The following is a 14,780-nucleotide window of genomic DNA, read 5'->3' on the forward strand; positions in this document are numbered from 1 at the left end:
TCTTACTGTTTAAAATATATCAATTACTTTTGTCATTTTTTAAAACGTGATTTCAAATAAATATAATGTGTTGACATGTATTGAATCGATCTTTTTAAATTTGTTTACTTTATGCCCTATTTGTGTATTTAGTAACACAATGAACATTAAATGGTCTATAAATTACACTTTTACTGCCTAAGAAAGCATCCACTTTACGACTTAAACTAGAACTTTAATTCTAATACGGTGTGCCTTATCGTTATTCTATACATTATACTAATAAATTATTTGATTATTTTCAGTCGGTGTTTCCAGTGTGGTTCAGACATGACGGGAAAGGTTCCTTTTGAATATTCGGATTTCAAATTCTGTTCCCCAAAGTGTTTAAAACAGCATCGAATGGTCAAAACATAAATTACAATTCAATATATAAGATCCTTATAGATTATTTTATTGAACATATTTATTTAAAAGAGAAATTTATAAATTAGTCGCAATATAAACCAATAAAATGTGACACATTTCCTGTTTCCTGAGTTTGTTTTGAAAGCAGGATGTCATGAGGGTTGTATTAGTGTTATCAACTTAATTCTCATCCTTTGAGTTCTGTCTCTGAATTATGTTGATTAATGAGATGGGAACTAGATATTCAAATTAACTGAACTTTATTCTGATCTTTGTCCACGCCAATCCAAATATCTGATCAAAGATCAATTAGTTGTTCCATAATTGGCCCATATAAAACCAAACGAAACATAGCTGTTTGCTTAGAAACCAAAATACAGCAAACAAGGTTTTCTGTACAACATGTTTGGATTGATTCTTGTTTTGTGCTTGTCGCATAATACGATGATGACAGCATCTGATTCTTTGAATACGAGTTTTCCTGAAAGGGCGACTCCACAAGGTGCAGATGCGACAGTCTTGCGACAATTGCTGAATCAAGAAACTTTGATAAGAATGTCTTTGGAGAAAAATGTTCACGTGCTGATGAAGGATATGGTGTCACTTAAGGATTCCATGTTATCTTTACAAAGTGAGATGGCGGGGATTAGGCAGATAGCGAAAGATGGAATAGCTGACTCTAAAGAAAAAATAGAAGGTTTGAAAAGTGAGTTACAAGGTTTGAAAGAAACCGAAGAATACTTAGAAGAAAGGCTGGTGGAGCAAAACAAAACTGGTTTGAATTTGTTTGAGAGGTTGACGAAATTCAAGAATGAAATGAATGGTTTCCAAACTGATATTCAGACTAGCCTTGCTCAAAACAACAAGAACACGAGCGAAGTACTGTCAGACATAAAGGTGCAAGTTCGGTTGTTGTCAACAAGTCTGATGGGGCTTGACCAGCATGTAAAACAACTAGACCAGACCGTCCCAACACGCTTAGAAGAAAATTACAAGGTGGTTTCAAGTCAGATGTCCAACATCTCAGCAAATATACTAGGTAAATCATCTTTCATTTATAAGTGCAATGAAAAATAGGCTTTCATTTGTAGTGTCCCAAAATATTCATGGTTTATCGACTGTTGCGCGATCTTTCTTTTTTTTTTTTTTACAAACACTATATTGTAATTCTGTTTACATTGAATACACTTTAAATAAATACATGTACATTTAACAAAATATGTTTCATTTTTCAGAGAAAACCAATGATTCCTTGCACAGTTTAAAATCTGAAATTGCAGAAACCAAGTATGATCAGCTCAAGTTATCGGCCGCCATCTTGTCCCTTGAATGGTTTCGGAACAACATCTCCAGTGGACTGATTGGTGGGGTTTTTTTTAAATAACATAGTATGCTTATTTTCAAAACATGATTTTTAAGGTTTGTAAGTGAATCGCAATACAACTGTTATTTTCTCAAAAATTCATACCAATATAATACATGTCTTTCTTGGTACATGAGGTGCCTGAAGGGAGGAATCATATGAAAAGTATCTTTGCATTAATGTCCATATCTTAAAATGTCAAATATTCAACAGAGCGCGTATGGAATGACACGTTTGTTTAATTTTTGCATGGACATCTAAATATGAAAATGTATTGTGCAAAATAGTCCATCGAGCTGGCTGTGTCTTATTTATTTTGGGGGAGTGGAGAGCAGAGGAAAAACCCCCAGACTTGCTTAATTAACGATAAGAATGATTTTCCTTTTGTAAAATTGTCTAAGTAGTTTGTTTTTTTAAATCAGGAATGAAAAAGTATATTGTAATGAACTAAGGTTAATAATATGTTTACTTAAATGCTTCCCCCAACAAATTACGGTTTTTTCCAGGTTTCGTAAGCAGTTCATTTGTAATGAAGTTTTAGTTTAAATGCCATTTTGTCTTTGTATTAGATCTATTATTAATTTTTCTATAACTTTTATACAAAAGATACGGAAATTATTATTAATCATGATTTTTACAGACTCTAAGGCTCCCATGGTCGTTGCTTTCACCGCTGGAGTGACAGAAAGTAAAAGGTATTGGAGCTCCGGAAACTTGATTTTTTCCACCATTATTTACAATGAAGGTGGGGCATATGATGCCTCGACCGGTGTCTTTACGTCACCGACAGACGGGATATTTGTTTTTTACGTCACAATCACCGCATACAGCTCAAACACTATATACGTTGACATAGTTAAAAACAGGTCTTCTTCTGTTAGAGCGCTTGCATATGGAGGAACTTCCCACCAAACTGGAACAAACATGGCGGTTTTTAGTTTGAGACGTGGTGACAAAGTCTGGGTAAAATATCACTCGGGGCAAGGATTCTACACTGATTCGACACCAATCACATCGTTCACGGGTTTCATGATCTCTTGAGGTCATAATCTTATTATTTAAATAAAAGGAAAGGAGCCTTCATGTTTATGAAATCTGAGAGATTTGTTCTTTAAAAAAAGTTCTATACAAAAGCATGGTTTCTTTTTGTCAGACTTTCATTTTCAATGAAATAAAATAAATGTACAATTTTTAAACCGTGTCTACAATTTAAGAATATGTTCTTAACATCCACTTTAAAATGGCACTAAATTAAGCGTTCGTATGGAAGCCCATGGGCTTTCGTACGTTCCTCTGTATATATATATATATATATGTAATGCCAAAAAATGCTTTTTACATAATTCATTGCAAAGACCTAATATACGAGAAAAAGGTATATCCACTCAACTTTTTTGTTGCAGTAGTTGTAGCACAATGAATACACTCAGATTATTTTACTAAGTTTTGATCATGACCTACAAGCTGCTAAGTTGTTTGTACATGTATATTAAATTTTATGTACGCTACAAAAATTGAATTTATTTCGTGTTAGTTTTTGTTTCCATTTTACATAAGTAATCATTAAAAAATTATATTTTCGGCTACAGTAATCATATTTCTAATCGATTATGTAAAATTTGGGCTGATCAACCAAGTCATTTAGGGATATAACCATTTTCTTGATTTTTCTTCTTCTTTCTACTGATGCCTACATGACGCAAGGAATTTTTTGTGACAAAAAACATTTTTTTAACTAGAATATTTTTTTCTCCAAGAGTAAAGTTTATTTTGCAGTTGTCTTTGTAAAAATTCTGTTGTGTAATATGCTCGCACATTTAATAAACACATACTTTATTTTAACAAATAGGTGGTGCTCTAAGACATGTTTTGATGATAATTTGTTATTGTACATTTATATGACCTGATTCCTCTTCTACTAAAGAAAATCCGTTTGCAACTTAAAAGGGATGAATAGTCATGATCATTTTTTAATAGACTGGACCAAATTGCTAACGCACCATTTAAAATAAAATGATATTTACATCCTAAAATTTTTCAAAGATGTATTTAATGTTTAAATAGGTCACCTTAATTATAAGTAAGACATTTAAGTGCCCAGACGGATAAATGGATGCAATGTTAACCGAAGCGTGATTGTTCTTTAGAAATGCACAAATCGTGCTCACACTTCTTTTTGGAAAGATAAATCTTTATATTCTTTTTGTGATTTTATTATTGATGCATGCATTACTAAAACCTCACAAAAAACCCGACGGGGTATGGTGCGTTTGACCACAGATGAGCGTGGTCGGGCAGTTGGTTGGTCTCTGAAGGATGCTCCTTTAGTGAGGTTAGAAATTTTTTTTAATAATTTAACGATTACCGGTGATATTGGCTAAAACATGACGGAGCATGTTTATCAAATAAAAACAATGTTGTTTTAGGTAGCCACAGTGTTTAAAAGGCACCACACGTCAATTGCAAGGTTGTACTGGAAATTTTTACAAACCGGAAGTGTGAGAGACCGACCAAGAACTCCAAAGCGCCGCGTAAATACTAGGCGACAAGACAGACACATCCCATTGATCCGAGCAAATGGAGCCCACACCTGATATTGATATTTGAATCACATAATGGGGAGTACCATGTTTCATAAACAGTACTCAAAGCAACTGGTCAATAAGATTGCAACAAAGGATGTGTCATTTTCTGTATTATCATAAACTGTTAAAATACTATACTAATCAATCTTTGCTGCGTTCAGATCTAAAACAATCAAAGAAATAGTAAGTGGTGCGTTAGCAATTTTGCCTAGTGTATAAATATTTCCTTCTTAAAAAGAGCTTTGTGTAAAGATATATGAAAACATCCAAATTTAAAATTTAAATTACTATTTAAATTACTACGTATGGATTTTAATTTAAAATTTAAATTACTATGTATGAATTTTTTTCTTTACTAAATAATACTTTGTAGTTAATCAAAACATGATTTTTTTTATAGATCTAATAGACATTGTTTTTACCACCCAGGTTTCTTGTACCCAGTAAATTTCTATAAAAGGATAATTTGGTTTTATTTTAATAATTAGTGTTTTAAAACACAAAGAACATGTAGTTTGACATGCATGCTCAACTTGGTGTAATGTCCGTCTCATGCTTCTATATATCGCAAAGGCGAAGTAAAGTTTACAACAAAACACCCTTTGATGTGGCGTTATTAAACCGCAGGGCTGTATCTATTATCATACATATAACAAGAAGTCTTCAGTACTAATGTCATAAACTCCTCTTTTTTCAAATCATGTGACAAACAAATTTTATCATTTTTGACTTGTAAATAATGCCTAAATGGCATATAAAATTTAAAACAACAAAGTGTTAAGCGAGATAGTTCAAGTTTTTATTAAAATAAAGATAGTATAATAATGGCGAAAAAGGGAAGCTCGTAAATATATCTACCAGGTTATTTCAATTGTTCATCTTAAAAAAACATTGTGCAAATGTCCGAGAAGCGCCAGTCTTTATAAAGTATGTAGCGCAAAATGAATAGATAAAAAGTCTCATATTTCGTTGATATGACTCGTCTTCAGTTTCATTGATTTATTCTCTCTAGATCTCCAATTGGATGGCGATTCGAGCATTACTTCACCCCCATTGTCGTGTACATGGTATGCATCCGAAATTTCGGGGTTTGTTGCAACAGTTCGTAAATGTATACATTTGTCTCGATTCAATTTATTGCAGCATTTGTTTGCAAAATAATAGAAGCCGAATTCGATAATCAAAACTAATAATCCTGCAACAATACCAACTCCCGTTAGATAAAAAGCCGCTTGAATGTCGATTAAGGAAATGGATTTCGATTGAAGACCAGAAGGTGCAAAACAAAAAATCGACTTCGGCCAGTGTTTTTCTTGAAAGGTGTGTAGAATGCCTCCTTCCTGTAGTGATATTATTCTGCAATTGACAACGTAATTATTTAATTCTGATTTGCATATACACAAACGTTCTCTATCCAACATAATGAAGACTGCATATCTCTTTTGAGTAGAAGCAGTATAATCAAGAATGTCCGTGCTTGCTATATGAAAAAAATCTGGAAAATTATTTTTTAAGGTTCAATATAACAATGTAAAAAAACATTTAGAGGTCAGTATTTCTTTTATTTTAAAATACTGTTGTTTAATTCTTTTAAACCAAATTGAGTCCAGCTTTGCTTGCTAAATTATCTTTCATTTTATTTCAATAATGAAAACATATTAATGAATGTGATACTAGTAAACTTCTAACGATGTGATTTACCGGTTACATAATTATACAAACGAGTTTTCGAGGAGCATGTTGTAAAGTTGGTCCATAAAAGCAACTGACGTAATCATAGATTTTATATCTTGATATTTTTGAAAACTATGGTGGGTCGCGGGTTTGCTTTCGTCATCAAATTCTGTACTCAATTTTGACAACTCGATTGGCTGTTTGTGCACATTTGTTTATGACGTCATAAAGAAGACATCTCAAGGTTTCCTGCTTGACATTTTCTAACGTCAAATGCTCTTAGTTATAATAAAGTAATTTAGGTCTATAGTGTAAATATTAAAGTAGTAATTCATACAAAGTTCTTAGTTTTCATTTAAGAATCGTACGTTGGAAATGCAGATTGGAAGCAATATATCATAACTACGTAGATTATAAGCAAGAATTGGAGCGTTACTTTTTTACTCTATGTGAAATTGTACTCAAAAGCTAATTTATGACAGTCATGTAGTCTCAAACGAGAGAGAGAGAGAGAGAGAGAGAGGGGGGGTCTGTAAAATAGTTTTAAGTCCGTAATAATCCTTCAAAAGAAAAAAATTACAAACATTAATAGAAAGTATATCGTAACTATTTTGAGCAATATCAAAGTACTGATAGTACTGTTAGACGGTGGCGCCGTTTGAAAGTGGCATATTACATGTATGATATTTAGTTATTATTGTTGTCGAAAATCCAAAGCCAGTATCCCATACATGTACTAATACTTAACGCTTACTCGCACAACTGGTCGTGAGTTTTCTACATGAATAATTCTGTGGAAATTATAGTTGTGATCACAATCCACACTTTACAAATGTTGTCGTCTCTCTTTATCGTCATCTTTTGGGGAAAACCATAGATTTATCACAGTAGCCTTTGTAGTATAGAAGTTTGTATCTTTATGTTTGTATCTATATCAGTTGACATTAAAACTCCGTTTAAGGTAATACATGTACTACATGTTTGTATTTTGATTGCCCCAGAATGACTCATTAAATATGTGGGTTGCCACCACATATTGAATGAATAATTAAAATCAAATCCAAAGCGATTTCATCACAGTACGCCCAAATATTTGATTGTATAAAAAAGGGGATTTTTGGGTTGTTTTCCCTTTTGACATTTGGGTTGACCCCGTAAAGGGGAACAACTTTTGAAAAGTGTGGATTGGATATAATAAATGGATAAAATACTTATCAGGTTTTTACTGATTATTTGGTAGACATGTAGTATGTTTATTGTCCCTCTCGACAGCATTTTCCGTTAATTTCTTCACGGGGAAAAAGTTGCAGTTTTGTGAACAATTAACTTGCTTTTGTCTTCATAGTCAGTTGGTACATTTAAGTGTAAAGGAAACAGAATAGTTTACAAGAACCTGTTTGATAAAACTGGTATTGCTTGTCATCATGAAACAGAAGAGTCAATCAATATTTTATCTTCGACTTTAGTGGATCCATTTGCTCACAGCGAAAGCGAATAAAAATTTGAAAAAAATATCATACAATAAACAGTTGCGGCAGTTTTATTAATCATTAATTGTGTTTAGCTATAGATTCATTCAAACCATTTGAATGGATTTGGGAAAGTCACATGTATATTTTATCGCTTCTCAGTACACTTTAACACGCATAATTTACTTGCTACATTAAACTCTTCTAGTAAACTTACAACAAATATTGATTAATTATTCAAAATTAGTTTTCAAAAAAACCAAACAAACAATATCCAAGTTGAACGCATGTTTTTCTGACCGTACAGCTGTGTATATAAATATTATTTTATTCTTTGCATGTACTATATACACTATATCTAGGGTTCGCAAATCCCAGCAATATTTCCGGAAAGCTATAGTTCTGTAGCTCAGCAGAAAACAACAGTCATCTATGAAGCACATTTTTTGCCTTCATGTTTCATTATTTATCGCAAATATATAGCATGGATGTATACGCTATGGCTGATGTAGCATTTCGTTGAGTGATGACACTTTCTAACGGTTGTGTATTTCGATTGCGAGTCGCAACAAACTGGCGCATTTATATATAAGGCCTGCCTATTATGGAAACAAATGTCGAAGATAGCTCATAATAGAGTTGTACTCGCGAGATAAAAATTATTTGAGAACAAAAGGGGCGATATTTACGTACATGTGTAATAATGTTATCTGTTAGTGAAAAAATCCCCCCAAAACAAAAGAAAAGGTTCTCTAATAGCAGAGACGTCGACGGGCGCATATGGATTTAAGTCACAGAATGAGATTGTACTTCGCTCATCAAATTGCGTTATTCAGTTTATTGCGAAAAAATTCGTCAGAAACTGGTTAGTGAACAAAACTATTATCTCTTACATTACCGTTCACAATGTACAATAAATGTATATGGAATATTGCATGAGTTGAACCGATTGTTTTTTCTCACAAAAAAAAAAGCGTTTGCTGCAAATTATTTAGAGATACACGAGCTGACACGCCGTGAAATCCATAAGACGTTTTACAGCATATGTCTTCAATCCCTTATTTGCTTACAAAAAATCTGAACTGAAAATCTTTGAAACACATATCGTAAAATGTGGTTTGTTTATATATGTAAAATTGTAAAATGGCGACTCGATTTGCACGTGATTTTTACAATCTGAGGTCGATCGATTAGCGTGTTTGAGAAAAAGTCAGTAGCAAGTAAAGTGTCAAATTCAGTAGTAAATATTGTCTGATGAATATTGAGGTTCCTGTAATAAAATTGATGTTCCTACAGACTGAGTGGGTTACAAAATAAGGTTCATGTAAATCACAGGTCAGTCCAAAATTAAACACATTTTTATCGTAAATTTCAAGTTTTTTGTATGTTTGTTTTTTGTATGTTTGAAAACACATGCACACTTGTAGAAGAAAGTGTGCCATTGATCGGTTGAAGTTCAATAAAATGTAATTTATGTAATATTTATCGTCAGTATCTGTTGTGAATTCTTTGGAATAAGCTACAACAAAATAAATATTCTGCCTCAACTAAAATTAAAGCGATTATTGTGAGATCTATTAGCAAATGATCGCAGTGATATAGATTATGCAGCCCTGATACAGAGTTTAACGTCACAACTGGCAGTTGGTGCATAAATTATCGATACCGCGTAAGCAGACAGGGTAACGGCCAATTTAAAATAAAACACAATTTCATAAATTATTTAAACATATGTACAAAATAATTAGCAGCTATAATGCTTAAAATATCTGATAAGATTAAAATTAGTTCTCATACTAAAATCGACACATAGATAAAACATTGCCTGTAACAGAGTTATCGTTCCTTATCCGCTAGGGTCCCTGTGAGAAATACTCTTCCGGTCAGGACGGTAGCAATAGACAGTGGCTAATTATAGCCACCGTCTAAAAAGGGAGGAGCAAAGCCGGAAAATTAATTTGTTTAAATTAGTTGTGTAGATTTTGCAAAAATAAAACTCCATATCTTACAAATATCATCTGCTTTCTAGATTTGTGACTATTCGCATATATTTACATTAACATTTAGCAACATTTGACAAAGAAAATGTGAAGATTGGGAACCTATTCAAAAATTTGGTACCACCCTTTCCTCTAAATTTTATATATAAAAAAAATACTTTGCTCTACATTCTTTGCTCTAATTCTCTGATTTAGAATAAGAGGGCAAAGGCGGGCTTTTTAATTTAAAATTCTTAATAGCAACTAAACAAATCTTTTTAATTGTTTAAAAAGAAAGTCTTTATAATACAAAAGCAAAATTAAGAATAATTGTTTTTTATTGGCCGATGCTAACCGGGGTACACGGGAGGCCTTGTAAATTCGAATTCATAATAATCGTGAGATTTTTTATGGGGTAAACCCGCGACCCACCTTAACGATGCTATTTTTTTTTTAAATTACCGCAACTGATTCCTAAGAACAGTGATGGATTCAAAATTAAATCCATATATAATGTATTCAAGATAATGGTATGATACTTACTGATCGGAGAAGGTTTTTGTGTATAAAGAGTTATTTGGTAGACCCACTGCATAATAGTTATTCGGAATTTCCTCCTCAGCTGTCATCAAGTCGCATTGATTTGATTTTCGAATGTCCATAAAAACTTTATCTCCAAAGAAAACATAGTTCTCCCGATACATTTTGTCGATGTGGACATTGGGATCCGGACTTAACACCTCTGGATCCGTCTCGTTAAATTTTTTGATCCCTGCCCACACAGCTTGTAGAGTATCCACTGTAGATGACTGCAATTATTTTTTAGAGTACTGTCTTCTTACAAATGATCAATTTATATTATTTCCTATACATTTGCATTAAGAATTTCTGTCTCGAGAGCAGTATTTTTCCTATAGTATTATTATTTTTTATTTAAAGAAACACATTTAACTCCAGTTAGGTAAGGACCTATACATTCTCTGGTTTTTCTCTGATATATCATATGAAAAAGGTATACATGTTCAAGGCGTGTTTGTAAACTAGTCTAAGTGCAAAATACACCATACTTTGACTGGCAAAAAAATCTGGTACAGTGTTAAAAAAAAATATATTCAAAATATCTTACATTAAACCAAGTCACATAGAAGGATGCACCAATTGTACCCCATTTATACTCTGACTGAGCAATCATCTCATCCAGAGAATTAAATGGCGGTTTATCTAATGGTACAGTTAGGAAAGCGATCAGGTTTCCACTGTACGTTCCAACCAGAACGATAGAAAACAACCAGAAAGCGCTGACAAAGGTACGGCCACTGGGGGATTTAGGAACACTTTCGCCTCCTTCAACAGAACAATGATGGTCATACACAATTTACTTGTGACTTCTCATAGTTTTAGTAGAGTAAGTATTTAAAGGGATCTAGGAATTCATACACATACATTAATCGCAGGAATAAAGTTTTGTTTAAGATTAAGACTCAAAATGAAGCAATATCATGGTTTAATGATGTCCTCGAATTAATCATAGTTACTCGTACATTTCATTCAACGATAGATATATTGTTTGAAATTTTATAAGAAACATCTACATTTTATCTATCGGATGATACAGTGAAACCGGTTATAGCGAACACGCTTATAATGAACTGACGCTTACAGCGCAGTGATTTATATTTACCAAGGCTAAATTACATGTATTAAACGTGACGGATATAAATAATTACGTTTATAACAAAGTAAATTCAAACGTCACTGCCGTTTCATTTTAAGCGTGTTTTACTGCATATTGTCTCCACTGAACTTCTTAAGTTTATTTTTGTTCATAGTTTTTGGTTGCAGAGTACCTTGAGTCAGCAGAGCACCAAACATGTACCAAAAGGAGTGCTGGAAATCCTGTTGACCCTGTGTACCATGGACTTTGTAATATGCAGACAGTTGTTCTGTTATACAGAGAAAGAAGGTAGAAACTACCAGAACTACCGCCGTGCATACCATTACCTGTAATACATAAACGTTTACAGATATAAAGTTGAGGGTAAGTTCGATTTTTATTTGCAAATCAAAGAAATCTTTCTTGAACTAGACTTACGGCAATCATATTTGTGTGAGGCATTATACATGTAACACCTATGTTAACAATTCTAGACATCAAAAGAAGTAAAAAAATGGAAATAGTTCTGAGCTGAATAGTGTCTATGTCATTGATATTTACCTCCCATCGTAGTGGTTTCGCAAGAATGAAGAGTTTCTTTTCATTAGGGTCAGGTTTTTTCATCAGAAGGGTAGAAGTATCGTAATAGTACGGAATAGTGAAGTCCATCACCATTTCTCTGTCAGGGCGAACAGAGGTAGTAGCTACCATTAAATCAACTTCCTGTTTAGGATTCAAATCATATGTAGAGTACATATTGTAACTGCAAGGTTTCATAATAAGTCAATGTGGCTTTTTAGATTGAAACACCAATCGAAAATGTTGAGAACTGAACTTTCGGATCGAGAAAACAGACCTCATTTACTTTTTTTAGTATGCGCTTATGTTAGTAATTCGCTTTTCTTATCTGTGAAATTGTATATAATAAATTTGTATATTTTTACGCATGTCCTACAATTCTTTTGCTTTTTTTATTGTAATTAATGATCACGTATGATATTTATATAAAATTTCCTATTCTGAAACAATTTCTATCAAAAATAGTTAATAAATGCGGTTTGGTGGACCACTTTGTAGATTCTTTTAAACATCCGAACAAAAATGTGTTTCATAAGATTCTTCAATGCGCGAGTTATCAAACCAATACTTTACCAAAATGGAAGAAAACTAATTTCTTAATTCAGGTGTCATTTTGTTTGAAGAGACAGTGCAGTTGAAAACACATGTGTGTATAACTTCAGATTTACCTATTGTATCGTTAGGAAATAAAAAATAACAATAAATGATTGTAATAGTTGAAATACATGAAAATCCCTTTCACATACCTAATTAACGTAATTACAAGCTTCCGGAAATTCAAGGGCCGTACAAACCGGAATAATCTTATATCGTTTATTTGTTCCACGTGGACTTTGATTGACAGTAATTGACATGTGCTGAAAACTACAAGATCTTCGTCCCACGGTCATCATGGTAAACGAGGTTAAAGCGATTCTCTAAATTAAACACATCCTTACTTACTCGATAATTTATAAATGGTTTACCAATTTAGGTTCATTTTAAAATGAATAGACATGAATATGTCAAATAACCTCTCAAGGGGCCTCATTTATAAAAATAAATTTAGGTTGTAGCAATTCCTATGATAAACACGATAAATACGCGATTACAAAATAATGATTGTGGTTATTTTAAAAACTTTGAACAGTTATTACATATGAGAAGTAGAAAAGACATATTGTTATCAACAAACCTGTCCAGGAGATTCTTTGCGAGCCCCGCACGTGTTTTGTTTACAGTAAATACGCATGCGTAATAATATAGAAGGCTGAACCCCGAACACGTTGCGATGTAAATATGTGATAGGTTATACGTAATTATAAATTTTAATAAAATAATAATATTTATTGCATAGAGAACTTTGAAATTTTCTGAAAGTTTATACATTCATGAGTAGTACAAAAATACCGAACCCGATCGGAAAAAATTTTCAAGTCGGTTTTTTGATAAGATGCGCTGTACTGTCTCTTTATATTATTATAAAGTAGTAAATTTTATGGAAGATTATAAAAGTATGTAATGTTTGGCTTTCGTTGGCTACACTACCCGTCTTTCTAACTGCCCAACCATTCCACTCCATGACCCATTTTGCAGCAGTGTCCCGAATTCCCCATCTGGCACTTCTATCACAGTGTATCTACGTTGAAAGAAACGAAATGAACAGTTAAGTTCATAACATTTATTAAAAGATCGAAAACAATACCTTTAGATTAATATATCGGTGTTCTAAAAGTTACGGCTGACTACGAAATCTATGTGCACGCTTCTGAAAACTTGGCTGAAATTATTTGTTTTCTCTCTACGATATGCTATTCGGATAATTTACCATAAATCTAGTACCTGTACATGTAACTATAATATGTTTCATATTTGTATATGTGCAAATACTCACAACAGCCCCGATGGAACTTTGTTTTCTCTACAATATACTGTAGAAGCACATATTATCGTTGGGTTAATATTTCGTTGTTTTTAGATTAAATTGTAATGCGCAGTATATTCAGTTTGTAATGTGATATTTACAATACATATGTAGAAACCAGACACAACCTAATACTATTAAACAAGACCCCAAAAGCTGACTGCGGGTCTACTAAGGGTCTGGTTGGGGTTCACTTTTAAAGAATTGAATCTGCTCTGGGTCTGCTTTGGATTTATAAGAGGTCAGCACTTGAGGTGTGCTTTTTGCGCTAAAGTGTGAAGCAGACCCGTCCTTTTTTTCTACCGCCTTTAAGCCCGACACTTGTGTATTTTAGTTACACATTTAGGGACAAATTCTAGTAGCAAAATAAGAGTTGCCTTATGAAATTGGGGTCTGCATTTTAATTCTGTTTTGGGTCTGCTCTGTGTCAGCCTGACGTCTGCTTGGGGTCTGCTCTGAATCCTACATAACAGACCCGATGCAGACCCTGAGCCGACACAGAAAATACACCCGGGGTATCATTGGTTTTGAATGCACTTACGTAAAGTTGAGTGCTTTTGCTAACTCTCGAAGAAGATCCATACAGTATCCGAAATATTTCACAGTCGTTCCATTCTTAATAAATCTTTCCGTGAACGGTGGCCACTTGGAAAACCAGAAACTTTTAACAGTTAAGTTAATGTTTGATATTAGTACAAGATAACAGAATATAAATATACACATTTATGACCAAATGCCGGAAATTTTAAGTTTTATTTTATTTATTATGATATTTCAATGAACATATCGTACCCTGTCTTAAACTCATAACAAACAAACATGATAACGAGAGAAATACAATCTTCTGTATACTTTTCGATTGTGAATTACAATTTTTGTTTATCTGATTGCGTTTCACAGACCAAGTTTCCTTTTTTGTTAAAGAAATATCTATAGAATTTAATTGAAAAGAATGTTTGTCTGGTTTTAAGTTAAAGCAAGGATACTATGTCATGTATTAATTGAGATATTTTCAATAAGTGAGCTTCCCTTAAGGAAAAAGATAAAATAAGAAAACCTGTACTGCATGCTAGTATATTTTTCGTCTGGCTGCAGGTAATTCACCAGAACAGTTACTTTCAAAAGCCTTAATTACGGTTACTTGAATTTAATTGATCTATATTACCTACCCAGATTGTTGTGACAAA

At 33.0% G+C, this 14,780-nt stretch overlaps 3 protein-coding genes across 7 annotated transcripts in view; 2 read left to right on the forward strand and 1 right to left on the reverse strand.

Annotated features, from left to right (window-relative positions):
- The window catches only part of LOC105331279 (tRNA endonuclease ANKZF1), a 48,804-nt gene that overhangs the window by 17,183 nt on the left and 16,841 nt on the right, over positions 1–14,780 (forward strand). For 2 of the 4 annotated variants that reach the window (XM_066072873.1, XM_066072871.1), the window contains one exon: positions 285–505. The exons of the other annotated variants lie outside the window; for them this stretch is intronic. In XM_066072873.1, coding sequence (XP_065928945.1) covers positions 285–313 — 29 coding nt within the window. In that variant the 3' untranslated portion in view covers positions 314–505. Of the gene's footprint in view, positions 1–284; positions 506–14,780 lie in introns of those variants that run through there. 4 annotated transcript variants of the gene reach the window in all.
- On the forward strand, positions 743–2,923 carry LOC136272063 (uncharacterized). The gene is made up of 3 exons (XM_066072875.1): positions 743–1,426; positions 1,623–1,751; positions 2,391–2,923. Exons 1-3 carry the CDS (start codon positions 790–792, stop codon positions 2,789–2,791), a joined length of 1,167 nt encoding a protein of 388 aa, XP_065928947.1. The 5' UTR covers positions 743–789; the 3' UTR covers positions 2,792–2,923.
- On the reverse strand, positions 5,272–14,264 carry LOC117683438 (glutamate receptor ionotropic, kainate glr-3-like). 2 transcript variants are annotated; one of them, XM_066073966.1, is made up of 6 exons: positions 14,135–14,264; positions 11,673–13,308; positions 11,305–11,458; positions 10,584–10,801; positions 10,001–10,266; positions 5,272–5,691 (listed from the first exon to the last, which is right to left on the reverse strand). In XM_066073966.1, the coding sequence occupies exons 2-6, from the start codon at positions 11,886–11,888 to the stop codon at positions 5,295–5,297; spliced, it is 1,251 nt and encodes a 416-aa protein (XP_065930038.1). In that variant the 5' UTR covers positions 11,889–13,308; positions 14,135–14,264; the 3' UTR covers positions 5,272–5,294. The 2 variants fall into 2 exon arrangements, with proteins under 2 accessions (XP_065930038.1, XP_034308500.2); XM_034452609.2 differs by lacking the exon at positions 14,135–14,264 and having other exon boundaries at positions 11,673–14,113.

Source organism: Magallana gigas, chromosome 10, assembly GCF_963853765.1.
Source record: "Magallana gigas chromosome 10, xbMagGiga1.1, whole genome shotgun sequence".
Classification (NCBI taxonomy): Eukaryota; Metazoa; Mollusca; class Bivalvia; order Ostreida; family Ostreidae; genus Magallana; species Magallana gigas.

What these genes read in the sequence shown, in the direction of transcription:
- LOC117683438 (XM_066073966.1), bottom strand. Translation starts at nt 11,888, where the DNA reads ATGAAACCTTGCAGTTACAATATGTACTCTACATATGATTTGAATCCT. An exon ending in CGAAACCACTACGATGGGAG is followed by an intron (nt 11,459 to 11,672) that starts GTAAATATCAAT and finishes TATGTATTACAG; the next exon opens with GTAATGGTATGCACGGCGGT. An exon ending in TGGTGCTCTGCTGACTCAAG is followed by an intron (nt 10,802 to 11,304) that starts GTACTCTGCAAC and finishes GTTCTGTTGAAG; the next exon opens with GAGGCGAAAGTGTTCCTAAA.
- LOC136272063 (XM_066072875.1), top strand. Translation starts at nt 790, where the DNA reads ATGTTTGGATTGATTCTTGTTTTGTGCTTGTCGCATAATACGATGATG. An exon ending in CATCTCAGCAAATATACTAG is followed by an intron (nt 1,427 to 1,622) that starts GTAAATCATCTT and finishes TTCATTTTTCAG; the next exon opens with AGAAAACCAATGATTCCTTG. An exon ending in CATCTCCAGTGGACTGATTG is followed by an intron (nt 1,752 to 2,390) that starts GTGGGGTTTTTT and finishes TGATTTTTACAG; the next exon opens with ACTCTAAGGCTCCCATGGTC.